A 27398-nucleotide genomic window follows, 5' to 3' on the forward strand; every position below is an offset into this window, starting at 1 on the left:
TGATCTCTTTATCTGATCAACATCTCTGAAATGGCTCTTAGATATGTTTCTTAAAGAACCTGAACTGTACACACTGCTCCATATGAGACCTCATTTGCATCCCCTACATTTATATGGTATGGTTTATATATTTAATATATTGCCATGTCCAGAAACTGTGAAACACTTATTTTTGTTTGTTTTCTAGACATTCTCTGGTGCCATTTTGAATTTAAAAGTTCACATACACATGATCAAATAACAAGTTAAAAATATCAATAATGACATTGACTACAATGGATTTCTGGCCTTTTAACATGTAAGACAAACAAAATTATAGATTCTTGTAAGAATAGCTTATGTAGCTGCCAGAAATGTCCTGTCTTTCTCGTGTAAGAAATCTTCCCATTTTTACATTCCAGTCACATTGAGTGTGGAACCAGGAAGTTAAATGAGACAGAATCATTTGCTGTTGAGAGTATTGCCAAATGCTAGATTGCTGGTCATAAGCAGGACAAAAGAGGGATGGGGAAGGATGCAGAGGAAGAAGCTACCCATCCACCCTGAGCCCCAAAATCAGCTGGAGCTTGTGCCCAGTCAAGTGAGTTGAAGGACCATTAAAACAACAATGGGCCCAGGGTAAAGACTATCCCGCATAGGAGAAGCAGAATGGCAAATTGGCTGGTCAGAAACCATGGACATTGAATATCCCGGATGTTATTAAATTTAGTCTGTATTACCTAAGGAGAGGTGGCAACAATCTTTGAACAAAGTAAGACAAGGGAAGGTTTTAAGGTTCCTCTATTTCTGAGATGTGGCTCCAGAGGTTCAAGCAGAGGAGAGAACCATGGAAGGGTGGCATCCTAATATCTTACTTGGCAGCACATAGCGTAGTTGGTGGATTGTGACAATGCCAGAGACATTTCCCGCCCGAGATCTGTTGTGGGTTTTGAAGTGAGACTCCTTGGTGTGTGATGTCGCACTGTATTGCTATTTTTGTTCTTTGCATTGCAATTTGTTTAGATTTCTTTGTTTACGTGTGTACATTTTTTTAGTATATACTCTGACAATAAATCTGAAATCTGAATCTATCCCACTTTATCTCCTCTCCTCCTCTCGAGTTTCAGCTTTGAGGTTAACTGGAAAATAAGATATTGAGAGAAAATTTGCCATGGATGTGCAAGATCATGACTGGTTCAGATAGAGGGGCATGATAGCTTTAGCTGGTAGTTTAAGGACTGGCAGATGTGGGATCAACATTTTGAGAGAACAACCTTAGGACCATGTGGGGAAAAGCATTTAATATGGATAGCAGCTATGATCTGGAATTTGCTGTTGGATATCTTTTGAAGGCATGTGTAGTGTAGTAGTTAGCACAGTGTTATTACATTCACAGTGACCCTGTAAGGGGAAACACATTTAACGTAGCCATTAGCGCTATGCTATTAAAGCAACCAGTCACCCAGATTCTAAGTCGTTGTTCTGATTTCCTCCCACTCTTCAAGAATTAAGGGGGTTGTATGTTAATTGAGATATTTGGGTGACATAGGCATGTGGGCCAGAAGAGCCTGTTACTGTATTGTATGTCCAAATTTAATTTAAATTTAATTTAAATATTTGAGGCTTGAACGTAAATAATTTTCAGGGAAAAGGGAAAAAACTGAGGGAAGGAGACACATTTCAGAGCAAGTATAAGGACTGAATGCCTCTATTGTCTGTTAAGGGAAGCATCTTTTGAATTTGTGCCCAAATATTTAGCAAAACACACCAATCATTCTAATGTACCTTCAAAAGAGACACCCTCATATTTCCAATCGGCAATGTTCCTTGTTGCCTTCTGTCTGCCGCCTTGGATTTTTGCTGTTGTATGTTTCTCTGGATAAACATAATCTCTGTTATTTTTCTTTAGGAATACGATTGTTTGAGCTTAGTTTCTCTAATTATTTTTAGTCTTGCTTTCTTTAACTTGTGTGCCTCCTGTACTCAACCATTGGCAAGCAGATGAATTGAGGAACTGGAAATCCTCCATCTCTGATCTCAGCAGCTCACTACATCACTGAGTTTCAATATAAGGAACCCTAGTGTTTCTTAATATTCCTTATCTCCAGTCCAAAGTTGTTTAGGTCTTGGGATACCTTTCCCACATGGGGACCTCTTAATTAATGCCAACATCATGACAGAGGTGCTGTAACTTCCACTGTTCCAGCAGAACCTTTTCAGATGCACAAGAAATTTCCTGTGCAGAATTGACAGTTTCCGCCATCACCAATAGCACGGAGGCCTGTTTCCAACTTGACTGTTAAGTTTTTGACAGATTGTTTGGATCTCTTTCTGAAGCAGGCAGAGACAGCTCATTAATAATTACTCCCTCTCCATACTCCACCATTCATCTAACGAACGGGTGCAATGTTAAGTGGCCAATTATCCGACTGACCCACACATCTCTGGGATGTGGGAGGAATCCAGACATTCACAGAGAGAGAGAGGGAGAGAGAGAGGGAGAGAGAGAGAGGGAGAGAGAGAGGGAGAGAGAGAGGGGGAGCGAGAGGGGGAGCGAGAGGGGGAGCGAGAGGGGGAGCGAGAGGGGGAGCGAGAGGGGGAGCGAGAGGGGGAGCGAGAGGGGGAGCGAGAGGGGGAGCGAGAGGGGGAGCGAGAGGGGGAGCGAGAGGGGGAGCGAGAGGGGGAGCGAGAGGGGGAGCGAGAGGGGGAGCGAGAGGGGGAGCGAGAGGGGGAGCGAGAGGGGGAGCGAGAGAGCGAGAGAGGGGGAGAGGGGGAGAGGGGGAGAGAGCATGCAAACTCTACACAAACAGGACCAGACCAGGATTGAGTCCTGGTTACTGGGGCAATGAGGCAGCACGTCTATTAGCTGCACCACTTTGCTGCTCAAAGGTCTTGCCTATTGATGACCTCTCCTACATAGGAATGTAGATAACATTTGAATGATCACATAAGCCACTTAGTTCAAGATCAACTAGGGATGTGCAACAGAGAGGTAAATTTTATCCCTTGAATAAATGATGTCAGAAATTCTCCACAGATGGACTTCATTGTTTATACCACTATGGAGTATCCTGATGTTTTCAAAGGTAGCATTTAAATACAATTCTTTCTTTCTAGAGATATATCAGGCATACATAATATGGTTACGTGCTTCTTGCGATCTAGAAGATTATGGTAACTCAAATGTAACAAACAGCAAAATAATATTGATGCATCAGTATTTTATAGCTTGGTTTATCTGCCTTGGTTTGCCCCCTGTCCCATTCCTCATTTTCAGTAGTAAACATGCTGGATACACCCTCCAGAAGTAAGTTGGAGAAAATGATAGCTGGCACATTTTCTTTCATTGTTATGCAAAAATACTGTTTGCCAAGATATAATCACAGGGAAACACTTGTTTGTCTATAAATTTCAGTGATGATACATGATATAGAGAACTTGGGGCATTGTTGAAAAACTATTTGCTCTATCACAGTGGAGTGTGTGCCTCCCATTAACTTTTACAGAGCGGTAATGGGTCATTACAGATGACTACATCTTATCCACGCCAAATTACTGAACATTGTGTGAAAACAACAATGTTAAAATTTTTCCAAATCTACGGCCAGCAGTGAACAGGCCACATTGTCTCTACGATATTTGCAAATCAGTAATCCTCTTGTCTTTGATTTGCATCAATTATCTTACAGGTATAGTAGAAGTCCAAAAATCTGGATGCCAGAAATATGGACCCCCTGAGAATCCAGACATTTTGAAAACTCTCAAACTTTTTAAATTTAGCAAACTTTTATGTGCGTGCATGTGTAGGTGCCACAGATGCACAGTGGAGAAAGAGAAGCAAAAGTGAGTCACCCCCAGAGTTACCGAGTGTCTGTAAATTTGCCTCCAGTACTTCTGCAGCCACACAGAGTCCAGTCCAAACCAATGGCCACCTGGGTTCCAGATCCGAACCTCTGACACAGTTAGGAACCCTTCAGTGCCTTCAGCCTGGTACCTCTTCTTCCAGTTTTGAGCCAGTTCCCAGCAGTCTACAGTGCAGGAGTTGTTAACTTTACAAAATATATAACTTGTTTTATTCCTGATGTGCTTACATTAAATGCAATAGTTGTGGAGATCTACGAGAAATCCACATACCTTCTTCAGACATGCAGAGGGTATAGTACAATACACAAATGTGTTGGAGAAATTCAGTAGGACATACAGCATCCATGGGAAGTAAAGGGGACATTATCTGAACTTGGAAAATGTAATGTTCATACCATTGGCCAGGTGGAATATGAGGCATTGTTCCTCTTGTTCACAATGGGCCTCACTCTGGCAGTGGAGAAGACCAAAGATGAGCAGCTTGCTGCAGAAATGGGAAGGGGAGTTGAAATGGCACATGACCAGGAATTCAGGATGGCCACTGTTGGCAGAGCACAGATGCTCTTCTCAATGGTCCCCAGTCCTGTGCTTGGTCTGACTGGTGTAGAACAGGTCACAATGTGAGCACCAAATGCAGAGGATAAGGTTAAAGTGCAAGCTCAATTAACACTCTATCCAGAATAGATGAGATGCAATGTTGTCAGGGTTGACAATAAATTAAAAATTAATAGTCTTTGTAAACAATCTGCATTCTACTGCACTCTTCCATAAGTGCCAACCTCACGTCCAGGTTCATTCCCTGCTCACGTCCTCCTTCTGGACGTGGTGGGCTAACACAGCTGACTTTACTTGATTTTATATAAACTGTTTTCTCCTCACTAACTAGTCAGGTGCATTAACTAGCAGATTACCAAGAAAATCCTGAGCTGCATTATTTCACTACACTTGTATTGAATCACCTAATGTAGCAATCACGGTTGAATACAGGAAGCTCTTAATAGCTAATTTAGTAAAGCTCATGGTTATAATTAACAGAAATATTCAAAGAGTGAACTAAATAACTTTATTCTTTTCTTTGGTTGTTTTTAATATTTCTTCATCCAAAGCAAATGTGTCTCTTGTGTACACAATTCATTAAACCAGCTGCTGTTGGGAAAGAATGAAGCATACACATAAACTACAGCACCAATCTCCTACAAAAACACCAGGAGACTGATTGATCATGAGGTTGGTTGGTTATCTTCTCTCTTGCCCCATCCCAGCAACAATGTTACCTGTCTTTCGGAGTTCAGTGCTCCTTCATTAAGGTGGTGGTCTTGTAAATTGATTCATGGTGCTTCATTTATCCCCAGCCCTTATCAGCTGGTTCACTATTACATCCCTCTCTCTATCTGAGCTCGATGGTTAAAATCTCTTTATGATTCTTCGACGGTAACATTTGATCCTGCTAACTTACTTGATGACCTAACCACATTATTTTTTCTGGGACATCATTTACTCCATTTCCTTTTGGTAAATTGTATCTTTGACTGTTTCTGCACAATTTTTAGATTTAACAGTAGAGGAGGTTGTAAATGTATCAACAGTTCTAATACAATCAAAGTTCCAAACTCCAAACCCTTGATTTATTTTCCCTTCTTAATATTTCTCTATTTTTTACTTCTGTGTGTTGTTATCAAATTCACCTCCATCATGCTTCCAAGGATGGGTTCTAGAATCTAAGGAAAACAATGTCCCCATCTCATCTCTAGATACAAAATTACTTTTATCTGTTAGCATTTTTTCTGTTGTAGGAACTATATTTTTATGATTTATTCTCATTTTTTATTTTGGACAAGGTTCCACATGGGAAGTTGGTTAGGAGACTAGGTATACATGGAGAGTTTGCCAACTGGATTTGAAATTGGCTTGATAGAAGAAAACAGAGTGGTGGATGGTTGCTTCTCAGACTGGAGGTGCCTCAGGGATCTGTGCTGGGACCATTATTGCTTGTTAACTATATAAATGACCTCGATGATAATGTGGTAAATTGAATCAGCAAATTTACTGACGACACAAAGATAGGAGGCATCATGGACAGTGAGGAAGATTTTCAAAGGTTACAAAGGGATCTGGACCACCTGGAAAATTGGGCCAGTAAATAAATGGGTGATGGAATTTAATGCAGATAAGTGTGGGGTGCTGCACTTTGGAAGAGCGAATCAGGGTAGCACATACACAGTAAATGGTAGGCCATTAAGGAGTGAGGAGGAGCAGAGAGATCAGTGAATACATATGCATTGTTCCCTAAAGGTGATGTCCCAAGTGGATAGGGTTGTAAAGAAAGCTTTAGACATCTTAGCCTTTATAAATCAAAGTATTAAGTATAGAAGTTGCAGTTATTTAGGTCATTGGTGAGACCACACTTAGAATATTGAAAGAGTGCAGAGAAGATTTACTAAGATGTTGTCGGGTCTTCAGGAGTTGAATTACCAGGAAAGATTAAACAGGTTAGGACTATACTCTTTGAAATGAAGGGTGAGGGGAGACTTATGAGATTTATAAGATTATGAGGGGTATAGACAGATAGATGTGAGTAGGATGTTTCCACTTAGACTGGGGGAGATGAATACAAGAGGTTATAGCTTTAGGCTGAAAGGGGAGAGGTTTAAGGGGAAGATTAAGGGAAAGTTTTTCACTGTTTTAGGGGTGTGGAATGAGCTGCCATCTGTTGTAATAAATGTGGATTTAATCTTGAGTTTTAAAAATAAATTGGATAAATACATGGATAGGAGAGGTCTGGAATCAGGGTAGGACATACACAGTAAATGGTAGGAATGAGAGTAGGTCAGTGGGACTAGCAAGTTTTAATGGTTGGCACAGTTTGGAAGGGTTGAATGGCCTGTTTTTCTGTGCTGTAATGTTCTATGGACAGTATGGTTATTGCAACAGTTAGCGCAATGCTAATACAGTGCCAATGACCCAGGTTTGAATCTATTGTTATCCATAAGGAGATTGCACGATCTTGGCGTGATATGAATCTTGTGGCCATACAGATCTGATTTGAATCCAACAGTGATGAACAATTGAATCATGGTTAGCCTTGAGGTTAGTGCAACACAATTACAATGTCAGCATTCCAGGTTAGAATCCGGAACTGTAAGGAGTTTGTAGACCTTCCCCCCCCACCCCACCCCCTCCACCCCTGGTGAACTGTGTGGTTTCTTCTCAAACCGTACAGGGTTTGGCAGGTTAATAATATGTAATTGGTGCCACAGGTTTCATGGCCCAAAAAGTCCTTTAACCATGTTGTATCATTAAATTAAAATTGGTTGGATACCCAACGGTTGTAACCTAATATTCCACTACATCTGTTGTTTTTGTGCTGGGTGTTATAACAGATGACTAAATCACCACCATCAGCTGAACTCAAATGATAAGAAGTGCACATTATCTCAAGCTCGAATTACAGCCTTACAAAATGGCACTTCAGTTCATGTTTGTTTGTCCTTGTGTATTGATCCACTTGGTGAGGTCATGGAATTCAGCAATCTATCCATATGATTGACAGGGTGAGTCGTAATAACATGGTGAGTCTTACAATTCTTACTTCAAGCTTTTATCTTTTCAATCTGCCAACATTCCAAGCTCCGGTTCCTATGTCATTACTGTCTCCAATCTTGTTTGTTCATGCCTCAGTCTTCATGCAAGGAGTGGTTGCCACAGAGTAGTCTTAGTCAGCCTATCCATCCTTGCAGCAGGAAAATCTCTTGATTCTTGATGTCCAGACCACGTGAAGTCAGTCATCATACTCGTAGCATTTATTAAGACTGGCGACCAGAATGTACAATAAAAAATAAATCCCCGTCTTCTAAAATGTAGTGAAAGGTTGTAGAACATGGCAAGGGTGGTAAGTCAGAGATTCAAACTGCAGCTTCATTCACAAGCCTCCAAATATATTCACTCCATGTGCCACTAAGAAATAACTGGATGCAGCAGATAACCAGTAGAAAGCAGAGATAGAGGGATATGAGACAGGTGGGTTGAAGAAGGGTTAGACATCTTTGGCAGGTGGGGGAGGAGAGGGTGAAGGTGGAGATAGCTGCTGGAATGTGATGTGGAGAGACAAAGGGCAACAGTGGTAGAATTTGATGTAAAGATATGGGAGTTATAAAAGGTGGCTACAACCAGATGGGGGAAGAGATCCAGCAGGTGAAATGTGTAGGGGATGGAACAGAAGGGAGAAAATGAATGAAGGAATAGGGATTAGAGCAGGGCTGTGGGAAAGGGGACAAAAATGGGAAGGCTATAGGGGGACTTTGGAAAAATTGGGCCTGGATTTGGCAAATTAATGTTTGGTCATTGCAGGAGGAGCTGCAGCACTTGGACAACAGATTGTTGACCAGAAGGAAACCCTCATGTTCCTCAGACCTACACTTAACACTTGAACTGCCTTTCTGCCTATATTTTAGCGCATTCCTACATCTAGATGAAAGACGATGTATGAAACCTGAAGATATTGACTTCAACAGGTTACACACAGGCAGAGGAAAAGCCCTTCTTATTTGCAGGGCCTTTGAAAGAATGAACAATAGGATTGAATCAATTAGTCTATCAGGAGATGGCATGCTGGACTTAATAGGCTAAATGGCCTTCTTTTGTGCTATACTGACTAGATGATTGTCATAATCAGAAAAGGCTCAGTCTGATAAAAGAATGGCATTTTAATGCCAGCTTCTGTGCCAAATTTTCAAGCTAATACACGATCCAATTGACCATTGTACTTACCAACCACATCACTGAAAGAGGCCATCCCTTTCATCTGATTCCTCTGCATCCAAGCAAGTTGTTCTTTCTCACACAATCAATCATTCCCCTTTGATTCTTTTGCCTCTTATCAACAGTAAGGTAGATTTATGGTAGATTATTAAACTACCAGCTCATGACCAATGTGGGTAGAAACCAAAGCAAACCAAAACTGGCAGTGATAAAGAAAACATACAAGTTCAACTCAGACAATATTCAAAGTCAGGATTAAATCCAGGTCATTGGAGCAATGAGGTGGCAGTACTTTGCTCCCTTAACCAAGATGGAAACAGACAGTTATCTGAGCAGAGGAGTAAATGCAGATTTTTTAATTGAGGAGGGGCTCAACCCAAAACATTGGTTCTGGATCTCTATCTTTTCTGGATCTTTATATAAAGTCTGCCGTTTGACCTGCTGACTTTCTTCACCATTGTTCAGTTATCTGAGCAAGTCTGAAAATACAAGACCTTTCTTTTCCTGTTGAAGTAATATCACTTAAAGCAAGATATTTTTAAAAATTACCCTCTCGGCAAAAGCACATTCAATGGGTAACTTTCATCTGCTATGTCTGGGAGTGTTGGAAATGGACCACAGATATGTTTGCTTCAAATAATGATATTATCAGGATAAAACATGATTGCTTGCCAAATAAAGTCTTTTACTGCTTGTTTCATAAGGTTCTCAGAAATTAGTTGGGCATTGTGAATTATAAAACCCAAGTGCCCGACTATCAACTGAAAAAACAATATTTCTGGTAGGGACGTCCTTTAATCCTGCAGTTGTGCTGTTTTGTCCTCTCTTCTTCCACATGGACATTTACTCTGTCCACACCTTTCAACATTCAGAATTATTCAATGAGATCCCCCTCATTCTCCTAAATTCCAATGAATTCAGTCCAAGTGCTCTCAAACACTCTTTGTATGATAACCCATTCATTCCTGGAATCATCCTACTAAACCTTCTTTGAACCCTCTTCAACATCAGCACATCCTTTCTTAAATGAGGAGCCCAAAACTGCTCACAATATTCCAAGTGAGGTCTCACCAGGGGCCCACATAATTGTTCTGCAAATATGAGTTCCAATCTCACAATGGAAAGTGAGGCATTTAAATTTTTTGGTGTTAAATTGATATTGATTTTTAAAAAATGAGTAAATGTTTGGTGAACTGAAAGTCAGTAATGAAACCATGAGAGTTGAGGGAAAGACTGCAGTTCACTAATGGTGTTTAGGAAACTAGGCTCTCATTTGATGACGCTTTGGAGAAATGGTTTTAGATATGATGGATGCTCAGGTGATCATCGTTAAAAGGTCTATGGATTGTTCCTGGAAATTGGAGGACGGCAAAATCAACTGTGCTGTTAGATGAAGGAGGGAGAGGGGAAACGGGGAACCACTGGTCTGCTATCCTGATGCCAACATCTGGGTAAATGCTGGAATTTCAAAGAATTTCATAACAGAAAACATTGAAAAGAACAAGACCTAAAAGAATAAGCAAAGAACATGCATGGATTTATGAAGGAGAATTACTTCTGTCTGCTACACGATAATTCTTTGAGCTATGATAAAGGGGTATCAGTGGATTTGTTGTCTTTGGATTTTCCAAATCTATTTAGTCAGGTCCTGTTGAATCAAGATTAGAGCATATCTAATTGAATGTAATATACTGCCATGGATTGAGAATTAGTTATCAAACAGAAATTAAAGAGTGGGAATAAACAAATTGTTAGCAGCTTCTCGCCAGCTAAATTTAGCAGGGATCGACTTTTTGAAATCTAATGACTTGGCCAAGTGGACCACAGTTTGTCTTCCAAGTTTGTTGATGATACTAAACTAAGTGGGGTTGTGAGTACAGAGGAAGCAGGCCACAATCAGTGAAGATTGGTGGTAGCCCTTCCTCCATAGTCATTCTCAACACTGAGGTTCCACAAATTTGTGACCTCAGCCCCCTAACACACTCCTTGTACATCCATGACTGTGTAGCCAACTTCCTCTTCAAGTCCATATATGTCATTGGCAAAATTTCTAACAATGAGCTGGAGTACAGCAGGGAGATGGAGAACTGAGTGGCTTGGTGCCAGGACAATGTTGGCAAGACCAAGGAGCTGGTTACAGACTTCCAGAAGAGGGACAGAAGTCACTCCTTGGTCTACATTAATGGCACTGAAGTGGATATAGTAGATAGCATTAAGTTTCCAGGAGGAATAATTTCCAGTGACCACTCCTGGTCTACCCATGTTAATGACTAAGCATTAAGTTTCCAGGAGTAATCATTTCCAGTGACCCGTCCTGGTCCGCCCATGTTAATGACTAAGCATTAATTTTCCAGGAGTAATAATTTCCAATGACCTGTCCTGGTCCACCCATGTTAATGACTAAGCATTAATTTTCCATGAATAATAATTTCCAATGACCTGTCCTGGTCCACCCATGTTAATGACTAACCATTAAGTTTCCAGGAGTAATCAGATCCAGTGACCTGTCCTGGTCCGCCCATGTTAATGACTAAACATTAAGTTTCCAGGAGTAATCAGTTCCAGTGACTTCTCCTGTCCACCCATGTTAATGACTAAACATTAAGTTTCCAGGAGTAATCAGATCCAGTGACCTGTCCTGGTCCGCCCATGTTAATGACTAAGCATTAAGTTTCCAGGAGTAATCATTTCCAGTGACCCGTCCTGGTCCGCCCATGTTAATGACTAAGCATTAATTTTCCAGGAGTAATAATTTCCAATGACCTGTCCTGGTCCACCCATGTTAATGACTAAGCATTAATTTTCCAGGAGTAATAATTTCCAATGACCTGTCCTGGTCCGCCCATGTTAATGACTAAACATTAAGTTTCCAGGAGTAATCAGATCCAGTGACCTGTCCTGGTCCGCCCATGTTAATGACTAAACATTAAGTTTCCAGGAGTAATCAGTTCCAGTGACTTCTCCTGTCCACCCATGTAAATGACTAAGGAAACACATCAGTGTCGCTACTTCCTCAGAAGCCTGAGGAATTTTGGCATTTGTATCCACTTCTTCAGGTGCACCCTGTCAGGGTGCATTATAGTGTGGCACAGGAACTGCTTCACCCAAGGCCATAGGAAACTGCAGAGGGTTGAAAAGGTGGCTTAGTCCATAATGCATGCCCACCTCTTCTCCATCAACTCCATCTGTCAGGAAGAAGATTCAGGAGTATGAGATCGCGCACCACTAGGTTCAAGAACAGTTTCTTTCCTGCTTTGATCAGGCTAAGCTTCTCCCAATTCTTTTCTCCACAGCCGCTTTAAGGAAATTTGTATGTGTTGCTGGGATTTCCTCATGCTCCAAAACTCTAGACATTACAATCCAAGTGTGCACAGCTCCTCAGATGCTAAACTTGGAAGCCTTCAGGAATGTGCACAAATACACTTGGTCCCTTTGAGTAAGTTGTTTAGGACAGAGATGAGGAGAAATTTCTTCACATGGAGAATGATGAACATTATGTCAATGTGGGCGTTCAGTCATCGATCAATGGATTTATGGACATTTAAAGGATCAACAGATACGGGGTGAGTCATGAAAAGTTGTGACAGTTATAGAACACATAACATCTTTATAAAGGTTGGAGCAGGTGTGAGGATTGAATGGCCTATTCTTGCACCTATCCTTTATTTCTTAACTTTTACCTCTGACTACAGCCCAGCCAATATGTTGGACTTTCAACTGTCCTTTAAAATGACCAAGAAAACAATTAGACCACACAAATTGGCCTTGTCATTCATATCCATCTCCTTGAATAAACTACTTCTGTTAATCAATTGAAGTTTATATCATCTGTCTGTACATATATAACAAGACCACGGTGCAACACACACAATACACAGCACATAATAATCATGTAGAGCGCCCTCCACAACGTTTGGGACTGACACTTTTGTTTTTCTTTATTTGGCCCTGTTCTCCATAGTTTTAAATTTGTAATCAAACAGTTCACGTGTAATTAAAGTGCCTACTCTATTTTATAAAATGTTATATGTGTACATTTTGGTTTGATCGTGTAGAAATTACTGCACTTTTTATACATGGTCCCCTCATTTCAGGGCACCATAATGTTTGGAACATTTGAGTTCACAGGTATTTGTGAGTGCCCAGGGTTAGTACATTGAAAAAGTTGACCTAATGTGTTCTCGTTATTGCACAGAGAATACAGGAGAAAAGGTAAATAAGTTTTCTTAAAACTCCAGTCCACAGCAGCTTCCAAGTTAGATTTTCAATTTTCATTGTGTCAAGTAGTATCTGAGTGGAATCTATTTAATAAGAGAGGCTTCATCGCCTTCAATCAGTGGAATAAAGGTTTGGATATACAATTTAATTCACCCACAGGTATTAAGATGGTCAAATTATTCAAGTAGTTTCTTCAGCAGTAAACAATGTTGGCCTTTTCTACAAATAATCCACAGGGTTGCAACCTGTAAGGAATTAACCTAAGACATTATATTTATTTTTGTGAAATTGGGTGCATCATTTCCAACTATAATTCCTCCATTTTCTTCATTTGTTTTTAGTTTCAGTCCACTGTTGAATCATCTTCAATAGAAGAGCTTAAATTGTCCTTCACCTTACAGATACTACAGAAACCATACCACACCTCCAGAAGGCAATAAAATGTGGAGATCAATCACTGTTTTGAAAATAAACAAGACCAAAAATTCCATTAGACTCAACTTTAACCAAATTGCTGATACTAGAAATGGTGATATTGAAGTGAGAACGCTGAAAACCATTTAGCGATGTCTTTGGCATGTGCAGAGCCCACAACCATTCTGTTCCGCAGTTCATGATCTATGGGGGAAGATTAGAAGAGGGGGAAATTTGGCAAGTAGTAGCATTGGAATGACAGTCCAGGTTGAAATAGTAGCTAAAACAGTGGAAATTAAAATCGGTTGTGTGCTCCCTCAAACATTGTAAAATTCTGGTTCACTTTTCAGCTCTGACTCCATTTCCTGCCGAGACCCTTATTACTTCCCTTGTATCCAAAGGTGTATCAATCTTGGCTTTGAATATGATGACTGACTATCCACATTCTTCTCAGGAAGAAAATTCCAAAGATTCACAAAACACTTAGAAAAAGTTCTTCTAAATAACTGATTTTGATCCTTGTTCTAGTTCTGGCTGGAGAAGACCATCAGCTGAGCTATTCCATCTGAATCCTATGCCTAATTTACACGACTTCCACTTTCTCCCATTTGACTTCAAAATGCAACTGGGGCTTAACATTCAGCCTTCATGAATTTTGAGCTCAGTGCAACTCTGCTCATCTCTTCTATTAAGCCTTGCCTTCAAGTCTAATTCTTTCAGACCAGGAGAATATCTATGAAAATCCCCAGCATGTACTATCCATTATATCCTTCCTTCTGATTCTGGTGGCAGAGTCCACAAACATCACCAGATATAGGAGCAGAAGTAGGCGATTCTTTCAGAGCAGAAAACCAGCCACCCTATTCTGGTCGTCAATCCTTCTTTCTTCCCATTGTAGCTGGAGGAACTCAACATGTCTTGCAGTGTCTAGAGGAGGTAAAGATATATAACCAACATTTCGGGCCTGAGCACTTCAAGGAATGAGTAAAACTCATTTTGGCAGTTTCCTTCCTCTACAGTCATTCCTTCTACTGTTCTTGTCTTGAGGACTTTTGTTTTAGCATGCAAACATCTCATGAGTGTCCATTCAGTTATCAGGATCTTTTTAAAAAAAATGGATGTATATGTGATGACTTCTTACTCTTCCATTTTGTCCTCCTATCCAGACAACTGCAGTGATGTTGCATTTACTGCCAATTCGGACTTTGGCTTATTCCTTACATGTGATTTGTAAATACCTTCTCTTCCATCTCTCTTGTTAAAAGGCTAGATATGATTTAAAGCTTCGTCTCTATGGCCTTGAAGATTCTTGAAATGGAATTACAGCTAACATTAAGTATAATGCATACAAGCCCTTTTCACTATTGTAAAGCAAAGGAGCAATGAAAGGATTGATGAAAAGGAGCAGCATAATATAGCTTAGAAAAATGATGATTTCCTCCCTAGTGTGAACAAGGGCATGATGCCCTCTCCAAAAAATCTATTAAAATAAAATCAATGTTAATATATTTTATTATTGTAAATTTAATAAATATTTCAAATATCATTGAAAACAAACAGGCTGAAAGGATTCTAAATAAAATAGCTAGACATAAATGGCCTTTATCAAAAGTGTGGAGAGACACTGGGGAGAGAGGCTATGAGGAACTTTCTATAATAAATGAGTCAATAGACTGAGAACAGTATCAGCAGACTGCTGGCAAGTTAAATCCTGAACGTGTACCATACCCGGACGAAGCAATGACAAACCCATGAGTCTAAATTCCACTCTTTGTTAAAAAAAATTAATGGGATTGATGATCAAAGCAAATTTAATTGTATCTATAAATAGTCTCTCAAAATTGTCGAGGACCCCATCACTCCGCATTAGCATCTTTCAGCTACTCCCTTTGGGGAAGAGATACAGGAATATCAGAGCCAACACCACCAGGCTGAGGAACTGCTTCTTCCCACAGGCAGTTAAGCTGCTGAATGACCAACCCTCCAAGACTCTACTATTTATTTAACAATATTTATTTTTTGTATATATTTATCTGTATGTGTATATACATGTGTGTTATGTCTGTATGAATCTTTGCAAGTTTTTGCACCAAGGATGCAGTTTTGTTACAACTTGATGATAATAAACTTGAAAGTGGTAACTGAGTTAATAGTTATTCATAAGAATATCATTTTAACAAACTTTCAAGAAGAATCAACAGTTGCAGGTTTTTGTGATTTCTGATTCATTTTGACAACTTTTCCCTTACAAAAGTTCATTAATTATTCTTAACTATGCAGATTTTATGAGTGAACTCGAAGGATGGATAAATAATCTGGAGAGTGAAGAGGCCTTTTGAGATTTCAACAGGTTCTCTGCAAAATGCGAAAGTGAACAAAGGAATTTAATTCGGACAAATGCAAGGTTTTGCTCTTTGTCAGGTGAAACCAGGGCAGTTCTTAGTGAATGGTAGGGAGCTGGGGAGTCTTTAGAACCAAGAACTCAGTTTCCTCACACAAAGAAGGGGAAATATCTGTAAGGTCCACCCCCTTGATGGCTATATTGCAAGGGGTATTGTGGAGCAAAAGTGAGTTTATGATCAGAAATATCAGAACAATGTATAGTTGCACCAAAAACCTTCCTTGTTGCAACCGCACAGATACCCAAGATACACAAACAATAGTAAGAATTAAGTTACCGTAATGTGCCATGAGACTAAAAAGATAATATATAAAAGGATAGATAAATAAATGTTCATAGTTGCAGTTAGTGGAAAAAAAAGTGAAGTTTCAATCCTGCAGATCAAACTTTTGATGGTCCTGGAGTGGTTCATAGTGTCGTCATGGAACATTCATGAGCATAACTGCTGGAAAACACGATACTCTTGATCCCAGTGGTGCTGCATTAAAGGTTTCTATATCTCCTGGCTGAAGATTGTAGTGAGAGGATATCTTGGCTAAGCTGATGTGCATCTTATATGATGTTGGCTGCTTTCTTGAGGCTGTACCTCATGTAGATCTCTTCAATAGATGGGAGGTCTCTGCATGTGATGGTCTTGGCTGGGATAGCCACTTTCAGTAGTCTTCTGCATTCTGGGCAATTGATGGGAGGTCTCTGTCCATGATGGACTTGGCTGGGATAGCCACTTTCTGTAGTCTTCTGTATTCTGGGAAATAGATGGGAGGTCTCCGTTTGTGATGGACTTGGCTGGGATAGCCACTTTCTGTAGTCTTCTGCATTCTAGGCAATTGTTTCCAAACCACACTGTGATGCAACCCATCTGTATACTCTCCAAATTACACTAGTAGAATTTCAATGGCTTATTCAAGGATATGCCAAATCTCGGGAAGTCGAGGCATTGGTCTGTCTTCTTCACAGTTGCTTCGATGTACTGGTTTCAGGTCTTCCAAAATTCTGAAGATACTATCCTTGCCTACCACCATCCCACCAGTGAAAGCCTGGTCAATTAGTCAAGTGTGAAGTGAACATAAAGAACATAGAACAATACAGCACAGAATAGGTCCTTTGTCTCTCAATGTTGTGCTACCCCATATACCCCTTATATAAAAAAAGTACTAAACCCTCCCTTACCCCATAATCTTCTATTTTTCTTTCATCCAGCTGTTATAATCACTGGTATTGATTTGACTGAGTAGAATAGTGTAGATGGTAGGAAATTCTCTTACGTGCCTTTAACTCTTGGGCAAAGAATTTTCCTTTTTATTGTTTAGGCTGTGTTTGAGTCAAACACTGTCCACTTTGGTGAAGTGAATAAGCCCTGAGACCTGTACAATTCTTGCCAAAATCAGCCAAAATCTTTCAAAAATAATGTTGGAAAATCAAGTGGGAAAACAAATCAAAAGGAAGTCCCAATAGATAGATGGAGGGAAACAAGACATCTGTAAATGGTGGAGAACTAGAACGAACAAAGATGCTGAAGAACCCCGCAGGTCACATAGCATCCATGAGAAGTAGTGGGCAGCTCTCCATCAGGAATCTGATGAAGGGCCTGAAATGTGTTGCCTACCTACTGCTTCCCATGGATCTACTTGACTTGCTGAGTTCTGCCAGCACTTTTGTGTTTTCTCCTAATGGATATATATTTTAAATAAATTAACAAATGTTGTTGAGCTTGATTCCTAAAACTGATGCTTACCTGACCTTGAAAGTCCCTGGCAAATATTATGTCAAAGCTTTGTCAAGAACTTCAGTGCAGCTTTGATTATTCTTGTATCTCAAAATCTGTTTGAACCAATATATGGGGCTGAGGAAATATATTAGAGTTGACCCTGTGGGATTTACATGGCAGTCATGTCAATTCCAATTCCAATACTCTTAGGGCTCAAAGGAGCAAATTTGATTTTCATTTCCTCCACTCTATTGAAGACTGAGAATGTTTTTAATGTTTCAACATGCCAGGCGCACATGGTAAGCATTTTAAACCAAATGGGTCAATACAAACTGGAATGAATGCTAATAAACACTTCAATATAATCTGTCCCAGTTTCCTTTTATTTTTAAGGAAATTACTAGCTTTTATAATCTAACCATGCTCACCTAAATGGACTCTTAGCAGCACGCTTAGAGTTGGAAGTCAGGGACTCTGGAAAATATGAGCCTCGGGCAAGGAGGGGCCGAGAGTTTCCTTCATTGTTACAATGGCTACTTAAGCTTTGAGATGCAACAGTCAAAGTTGTTACCAATAAGCATTCAGCTTCTCAGTGTTATCAAACATCTCCATCAGTACCAGAGCACCACAGGACTGCGTTTTTAACCCCCTCCTCTACTCACTTTACACCTATGACTGTGTGGCTCAGTACGACAATAACACCATCTACACATTTGCTGACGACACTACAGTAGTGGGTTGTATAAAGGAAGGGGATGAGTCAGCGAACAGGAGGGAAATTGAAAACTTGGCTGAATGGTGCACCAACAACAACCTTGCACTCAATGTCACCAAATCTAAGGAGCTGACTGGTGACCACAGGAAGGGAAAGCTAGAGGTGTGTAATCCAGTGATCACTGGAGGATCAGAGGTGGAGAGGGAGAGCAAATTTACGTTCTTGGGAGTCAAGATCTCGGAAGATCTTTCCTGGACCCAACACAAGAATGGCATTGTGAAGAAAGCATCTCTCTCTGACACAATAAAGAAACAGAAGTAGGCCATTCAGCCCATTGAGTCTGCTCTGCAAATCCATCTGAGCTAAACTGTTCTCACATCTAGCTCCAAGTTCTGGCCTTTTCTCCCCATATGCCAGCGGTTCTACTTCCTCAGGAGTTTGAGGAGAGTTGATATCACAACTTAAACCTTGGAACATTTCTTTGAGGTGTGGTGGAAAGTGTGCTGTGTGGCTACATCACAGTCTGGTATGGGGGCATCAATACCCTAAGTGTCCAGCCCTCCAAAAGGTAGAGGACAGAGTGCAGGACATCACAGGCAAAACCCTCCCCACTATCAGAAACATGTACAGTGAAGGCTGCTGTCGGTGAACAAGCTATATCCTGCTGGTGGTGAAGTGGCAAGAATGTAGCTCTTTATCGATAAAGAGATGCTGAAGCCCATTGTTTCTTGGAATTGTTACTCCAGAAAGCAAAAGAGCTTTTAACTTTCAAAATATCTCAGCCTTTCAAAATATTGTTATTATAGAACATGAAAATCTATGGCACAGAAGAGGCCCTTTGGCCCTCAGTGTTGTGCTGACCTAATAACTGATTCTAACAACTGAATAATTTCCCCACTGCAAAACTCTATTTTTCTTAGCTCCATGCATCTATCTAATAGGGACTTAAAATATTCTATTGTGCCTGTTTCCACCACTGTGGCCAGCAGCACATTCCATGCGCCCATCACTCTCACTCTCTTAAAAGTGTTCCAAATAAAAGAAACTGGTTTGGTTTTCCTGAACATTTCAAGCACCAAAGAATTTCAGAGATGGGCAAAAGAGTTATTTGCTGAAAACATTTAACCCAGGGTGTGATGTTGGGAAAGGCGTTACAGCTGTAAGATTGTTGAGCAACTGACTGCCCCTCACACACTGTCTGTTGGCAATCATTATCAAGGAATTTGGTTGTTCATCCTTGACCTGGCACCTTCTTGGCAAAGCAACTGCTGATTGTCAGTAAATTAATAATTTCCAAGGATGTCAAGCATTCTTTAACACATTTCCTTGTTTTCCAGCTTTTAGTTGTCCCAGAAGCTCATCAAGAGAATTTCAGGGACACTTTCTCAAGGTTTGCCCAACAATTCAGAAGTCCCTATGGGAATCCACAATGAAAAGGGGCAGGCAATTTCTGGCACATTGTTTAGTCCCTGGCAAAACTCAAAAGGAACCAATGCTGAATCTTCTGACACTCACCCTGCTTTAAAAAAAGTGAACTCTGTACTTGGGGAAGCCTGATGATGGCAGAGCTGCCGGTGTCAATGGTGGCTCTAGTTGAAATTCTGCAACCACGGGCTGTGCCCAAGATGGCGCCGCCCTGGCTGCAGATTCTGGGGAGGCAGAGACTGGAGCAGGGCACAAGAGGATGGGAAAATCACTCTCCTGTCTGAGAGGGAGGTGGAGGAGACAACCTGTGGGGATGCTGATCACGGCAATGGACCAGTGAGGGGGCTCTGCAGCTGAGGGACCAGTGAATATGGTGGCCTGCTGCCAACTTGAGGTGAGGAGCCAATGGAAGCTGCGAGCTGCTGGAGATGGCTGTCAGGAGACCGGTTCGAATTGGATGAAGGGGTACCAGGTATCGGAACCGGGATGTGAGGAGGTGCCGAGGGTGCTGCAGGGTTCTTGACCGTGTTAGAGGTTTGGATCTGGACCTTGGGTTGCTGATGGTTTGAACTGGGCTCTGTGTGGTTGTGGGGGCTGTGGAAATGCTGGAGGTGAATCTACAAACACTCAGTGACTCGGTGGGGGGGGGGGGCGCAGGAAGGGAGACTCCCTTTTGCTTTCTCTGACTGTAAGTCTGTCTGTCAGTGGTGAATCTGTCTGCCTTGCAGCAGGTAAAAATAAATTTCATGTAATATGAAGCAGGAAAGAGCTCTGGCAAATACTAGAGCACCTCGGATACCCCCCACCCCCCCCCAAGTTCCTCAACATGGTTATCCAACTGCACAAAAATCAACAAGGTCGGGTCAGATACAGCAATGAGCTCTCCGAACCCTTCTCCATTGACAACGGTGTGAAGCAAGGCTGCGTCCTCGCACCAACGCTCTTTACTATCTTCTTCAGCATGATGCTGAAACAAGCTGTGAAAGACCTCAACAATGAAGACAGTGTTTACATCCGGTCCTGCACGGATGGCAGTCTCTTCAATCTGAGGCACCTGCAAGCTCACACCAAGACACAAGAGAAACTTGTCCGTGAACTACTCTTTGCAGACGATGCCGCTTTAGTTGCCCATTCAGAGCCAGCTCTTCAGCGCTTGACGTCCTGTTTTGCGGAAACTGCCAAAATGTTTGGCCTGGAAGTCAGCCTGAAGAAAACTGAGGTCCTCCATCAGCCAGCTCCCCACCATGACTACCAGCCCCCCCACATCTCCATTGGGCACACAAAACTCAAAACGGTCAACCAGTTTACCTATCTCGGCTGCACCATTTTATCTGATGCAAGGATCGACAAAGAGATAGACAACAGACTCGCCAAGGCAAATAGCGCCTTTGGAAGACTACACAAAAGAGTCTGGAAAAACAACCACCTGAAGAAACACACAAAGATCAGCGTGTACAGAGTCGTTGTCATACCCACACTCCTGTTCGGCTCCGAATCATGGGTCCTCTACCGCCATTACCTACGGCTCCTAGAACACTTCCATCAGCGCTGTCTCCGCTCCATCCTCAAGATTCATTGGAATGATTTCATCACCAGCATCGAAGTACTCGAGCTGGCAGAGTCCGCAAGCATCGAATCCATGCTGCTGAAGACCCAACTGCAGTGGGTGGGTCACGTCTCCAGAATGGAGGACCATCGCCTTCCCAAGATCGTGTTGTATGGCGAGCTCTCCACTGGCCACCGAGACAGAGGTGCACCACAGAAGAGGTACAAGGACTACTAAAGAAATCTCTTGGTGCCTGCCACATTGACCACCGCCAGTGGGCTGATATCGCCTCCAACCGTGCATCTTGGCGCCTCACAGTTCGGCGGGCAACAACCTCCTTTGAAGAAGACTGCAGAGCCCACCTCACTCAACACCTAACCCCAACCAACCAATTTTCCCTTGCAAACGCTGCAACCGTGCCTGCCTGTCCCGCATCAGTCTTGTCAGTCACCAACGAGCCTGCAGCAGACATGGACATACCCCTCCATAAATCTTCGTCTGCGAAGCCAAGCCAAAGAAGAAGGAAGAAGAAGAATTACTATAATAATAAATTGAATCTTGAATCTCAAGGATGATTCAGATACAGGTCTCCATATAATTTGCATGGAGAGACGTATCTCTGTGACACAATTAGAAAAAACTACAATGTGCATTTGGCTCAAAGATAAAGAAACAGACAAACACAGAGCTGCAGATGCTGGCAAACAAAAAAAAAGGCTGGAGGAACTCAACACCTCAGCAGATTCTGTCAGACTGAAACTTCAAATCCTTTTTTCCTCTCTGGAGGCTGCCTGATCTGCTACGTTCTTAACATTTTCTGTTTTATTTCCCATTAAGAAATTCAGATCAAAACAGATGGTTTAAATCTAACCTTTGAGTTGGTTATGTCTCAATTGGCTCAACATTTATTTATAAATGTTTAAATTTTTGTTACAATGCAGTTGAAGCCGATTCCAGCTATTTATACCACTGCTGCCCCAATAACACCCAATTAACCTGCTTTGGAGGGTGGGAGGAAACAAGAAACTGGGGAAAATCCACTCATGTCAAACTCCTTATAGACAGCACTGAATGGAAATCCAAGCTGTGGGTGTGTTAATAGTGTTGGACTTACTATTACATTTTCACCCTTTCACCAACAGGTGCAAACCAAGGCTCACCCAACATCACAAATGGAGTTTCAGCTTATAATTTCAGAGATGAAAGTATGATCACTGATCCTTTGAAATGTACTTTTGCACACTCAGACAGGTCAGCAGCTTTAGTGAAGTAAAGGAGCTGACCTGGTTGAGGTGAGGGCATGGGGGTGGCAGGTTGATGGGGAATGATGTGAAGACTTATGTCTGTGAATTCCTCTCTCTTTACTGACACTTAAGTGTTAATCAACACCAGTCTTCATTCTGGAAAGCTCACAAGAAGCCAACGCTATTACATTGACTTAATGCTTGCGAGCAAGTAGGAATGTGATTCCTGCTGTACCAGATGTTGGAACAATGCATGGTTGGGACCATTCTGCTCCATCAGTGATAGAGATTAAAGATAATGTGCTATCCCCACGGTGCTTCATTAAGTCTGCACATGTTGTCTTGTTTTGGGAGCCTAGCTGTAGTTTGATCACTATTAAATGAAAAGCAATGTTTTATTTCAGATGAAGTAGAATCTCAATCAGAAATAATACTTCAAAAATAAGGAAATGTTTACCTTAAATCAAAACCGAAAATGCTGGAAATATTTAGCAGCTCAGGCCACATCAGTGGGAAGAGAAATGGAGTTGATGTTTCACAGCATAGACATTTCATCACTGTTTTCAGTTCCTATTTTCAATTTCAAGCATTATATTCACTTCATTGTTTGCGCAAAATTTATCCCCCAGCTGGTAGAAGTAAATGTTTTATAAAGTGGCATTGTGCTCTGGAATTAATATTAAAAACTCAGTGCATTGAACTAAAGCTATTTAGTTTTACTGTCCTGGGATGAATTTCTGGGCAAATTTCTTTCCAATGTTTTTAAAAAGAATCAAACCCGCATGAATAATGAGCAGGTCACTATCATTTAGAACCACTTGCCATGTCGTTCCTTTTATTGTGCAACACACTAGATTATTTCTCTGTCTAGACAAGGACTCAAATCAGAAACATTAGCTTTTGAAATTAAACTGAGTATAGAATATCACAATATTTATTCTGAAACAAATACTTTAATGCGTGGATCGAATCACTAAAATAGCTGACTAAGAATTTGAGGGGAGTGTTAAAACACTCTTGTGTTTATTTTTTGTATGACCCACTGTTAATGTCTTATCCTCTTTTGTCACCAAAGAAAGCCAAAGGTTGAATTTCTGTGGGCCTTCCACCATTTACTTTGTCATAAGAGGTGAGGAAACTGTGGAAAAAGCTGCTAAAGGCATTGCTTCCACTCGTGGTGTTTCAGCTCTCCTTGTCTGAAATTCTGTTGAACAAGTTATAGATCCCTCATAGAAATTCAAACCTACTGTCTCTATTCCTTACAACCTGGTCATTAGTGCTATTCACATTGAAAATATAGAGCACAAACATTTCTCATGCCTTTTCTACATTTATATTTTCAATGCGTGGAATTGCTTTCAGAAGTGTAGAAGGAGTAGGTGAGTTGCAATGGGCTAGTATAATGGGCTAGTATAATGGGCTAGTATAATGGGCTAGTATAATGGGCTAGTATAATGGGCTAGTATAATGGGCTAGTATAATGGGCTAGTATAATGGGCTAGTATAATGGGCTAGTATAATGGGCTAGTATAATGGGCTAGTATAATGGGCTAGTATAATGGGCTAGTATAATGGGCTAGTATAATGGGCTAGTATAATGGGCTAGTATAATGGGCTAGTATAATGGGCTAGTATAATGGGCTAGTATAATGGGCTAGTATAATGGGCTAGTATAATGGGCTTGTATAATGGGCTAGTATAATGGGCTAGTATAATGGGCTAGTATAATGGGCTAGTATAATGGGCTAGTATAATGGGCTAGTATAATGGGCTAGTATAATGGGCTAGTATAATGGGCTAGTATAATGGGCTAGTATAATGGGCTAGTATAATGCAGCAAGAACAAAGTGACCACGTGATCAGCACAAATAGGTCAAGTAGCGAGTTCCTCAACGATGGGCTCAGGCCTGAAATGTTGGTTATCCTTTACTTTCAATAAATGTGTGTGACCTGCTGAGTTTCACCAGCACTTTTGTGTATTGGACTACAATCACAGCATGTCAACTTTCCTGTTTAGTTCAAAATTATAACTGCTTTCTGCATCAAGTGATTTTCATTTAATCTTTTATGCAGCATTTTAAAACTGTCGTTCGTATTATAAATAATGTTCATGAGGGGTCCGTGCAAGTTTAGGAGACAATGTGAGTCTTGAGGAGGGTGCAGATGGGGTGTGAGGGGAACATGGGCAGGTTGAAGGAAAACATGGCGGAAGAAAATAATATTAAAAAGTGTGACTTCATCCACATTGGTGATAACAGGTTAAATAGAGTATTTTTTAAGTGGTGAGAGATTGTAAGGTGTTGGGTTTAGAGAGATGAATTAACTGTGTTCAGCATTATTGCAAGAGAAGTTGTGTGCATTAGTAAAGACAACCTTAGAGAGGGCTCTGATGAGAAGCATCCCGAACATTGTGAACAAATCTCATCTCCTGAGATGGAAGGAATTTAATAACCATTCACTAGATTGTGGTTTTATCTTATGACAGCTATTCAGCAGAATGGGCTACACTCTGGAGTTTAAAAGAATGAGAGGTGATCTTATTGAAACTAATGATATTCTTTTGGGCCCCAATGTTTCTTCAGCCTTGGGTGTCTAGAACCAGGGATCCCAATCTCAAAGTATCAGGTTGGCCTTTCAGGACTGAGATGGGAAGAAACTTCTTCAACCAGAGGTACTAAATCTTTGGAATTCTCTTCCAAAATTGGCTGTGAAGGTATCATTACTGCCAATATTCCACACAGAGTTCAATAGATCTTTGGCTAGTATGGACATCAAAAGTTAGGAGATTAATGCAAGATAGTGGCATGAAGATGGAAGACCAGGTATGAATCTGATTGATGGGGAAGGTTCAAATGGCTGATTAACCTATTATTACTTCCATACCTTGTGTCCTGTCATATACACTGGTATTTTTATCATCTGCCAAAGGGCTCTGACCTACAATTTTCCCTCTCTAAACCTAAAATGATCCATCTCTGTCAAACCTTCTTTCCACTTACTTTGCCTTGAAGAATAGCCCAGCTTCTCCTATCCCACCCCGCAGCTGAAATCCCTCACCCTGGAACATTCTTGCCCAATGACGTTGTGGTTAGCTGGAAAAGGTGCATTAACTGTTGCCCCTGTTCTATGCGATGTTGTCAAATATCTCCCTGATTTTGATGGGATGAAAATTCTGCAATGGGTATTTTGCTCTTTTTGCATTACTGATTTTTCTTTATTCCTTTGATTCCTCATCTACAGATGACCAGTCACAGTCCGAACAGCTTCATGCTGAAACTCAGCATCAAATGACTTTCTGCACAACCTAATTCCCAAACTTCTCTGATGGCATCAATAACAATAAGCTAAAATGTCCCAGGGCACCATATAACCAAACACATTTACCACCATGCCACAAGACAATATTAGAGCATGTGACTGTGAGTTAGATAAAAGAAAAAGCCAAGGAGAGAAACAAGACTTCTGGACACTGAGTCCATCCTGACCATGATCCACCCAACTTGCACTAATCCTACATTCATTCAACTTTTAATTTTATTGCCTGTTCTCGTTGAACAGTGAAAACATCATGAGAACCACACAAGACCTACATTTGATCTTAGCCAAAAGGCTGAGAAGCGATAACCACACAAGACCTACCTGGAATAAATACAGGAGGTCACAATATCAACACCCTCTGCTATGCAGATGATAGGTACTGATAGCAAACAGTGAAATAAATTTACAGAAATTAGTATCGACCATCAACGGACAGAATGAAAAACTTGGCCCAACTTTAAACAAAAAGAAAGCTGAAATAATGGTAATATCAAAGATATTTGATACAGTCCAAACTGTAGAAAATCACAAAAAATCTGTGGACCCCATGGTTGAAGTTAAAACACAAAATGCTGGAGAAACTCAGCTGGTTAAACAGTGTCCTTTATATAGCAAAGATAAAGATGGATCAGTGATCTTTTGGCCTTGAGCCCTTCATCAAAGTATGAGAAAATGCCTGATTCACTGAGTCCCTCTAGCTTCTCAGTTCTTGTTCAAAAGAACAGGGATCCATGATATTGCTCTACACCAGTTTACAAGGGTTGTCTTGATGTGGTGTTCCTTTATTAATACAGTTGTCCTGTCCTATCTAGATGGGCCAGATGTTTGGCATTATTGTGTGAACAAGGTTAAACTAGTCTCTCTCTAGGGGATGTTTGTTCGTGAACAGTCATTCAGCTCTTTGTTCTATCCATGAGAAACTGATCGGTAGATTGATTAAATTAGTGTAAATTTGATGGTTGTTATTCAGCATGGACTTGGTGGGCTTTGCTGCATGACTGATTTTATAATTTGATATGGCAGTGTGGAGAAAGGATCGTTACGTTGCTATAGTTGGCTTTTATGTGTTTAATGGGCATCATAAAGAGTTTTACTCCATGCCTTGTCTGCTTGATGACAATAGCTGAGAAATTACTGTCCATTTGGTAACTGAATGTTGCTTAAGCATTAAGCTCATTAATCAATCATGTTGTCATTTAGAGAAATGCAGTAAAACTTGTGCTTTTAATGTCACTCAGCAGATGTCCTGTGCTTAAAAAAAACTAACTCAATGGTTTAGATTTTAGTCAAAACACAGAAACGCTGGAGGAACTTGGCTGGTCTCACCGCCTCCATCAGAGAAAAGATATATAATGGATGTTTCAGGCCCAACCCCCTTCTTCAAGGAATGAGTGGGTTTAGATTTTAAGAAAGTTCTGAAGTGTTAATGAGAAGGAGCTTCCAGAACTGAATTCATGGATGTCTGGTTGGCCATTAAAATTGGTAGGCTATCTGGCTGTCCACCAACTGGAGATCCCATTTGACGGGATATTTGGCTGCAGTTCATATACCACTGGCCATCCCATTGGACACTTTACAATACAGAAGATAAGTTCAAGTTTATTATCATAAAATTTCAAAGTACAATTGGATGAAACAATGTTCTTTGGTCCTTTGTGTAAAAACATGCGAACACATAAATAGACATAGCGCAAATATTCACAGTGAAAACACTCCGAGATGCTGGAGGAACTCAGCTGGTCTATAGGAGACAGAGAGATATTCTAGACATTTCAGGCCTGAGCCCTTCTTCAAGGAATAAGCCAGAA

The 27398-nt window shown here is 40.9% G+C and overlaps 1 protein-coding gene across 13 annotated transcripts in view; it reads left to right on the plus strand.

The window, feature by feature from the left end:
* The window catches only part of eda2r (ectodysplasin A2 receptor), a 678182-nt gene that overhangs the window by 263074 nt on the left and 387710 nt on the right, over positions 1-27398 (plus strand). For 12 of the 13 annotated variants that reach the window (XR_011342800.1, XR_011342797.1, XR_011342807.1 and 9 more), the window contains one exon: positions 11895-12164. The exons of the other annotated variant lie outside the window; for it this stretch is intronic. Coding sequence is in view for 4 of the 12 variants with exons in the window: in XM_069892730.1 (XP_069748831.1) it covers positions 11914-12164 (251 nt within the window). In the remaining 8 variants the exon portion in view is untranslated. The remainder of the gene's footprint in view (positions 1-11894; positions 12165-27398) is intronic. 13 annotated transcript variants of the gene reach the window in all.

The sequence above is a fragment of the Narcine bancroftii genome, chromosome 8 (assembly GCF_036971445.1).
Source record: "Narcine bancroftii isolate sNarBan1 chromosome 8, sNarBan1.hap1, whole genome shotgun sequence".
Lineage (NCBI taxonomy): Eukaryota > Metazoa > Chordata > Chondrichthyes > Torpediniformes > Narcinidae > Narcine > Narcine bancroftii.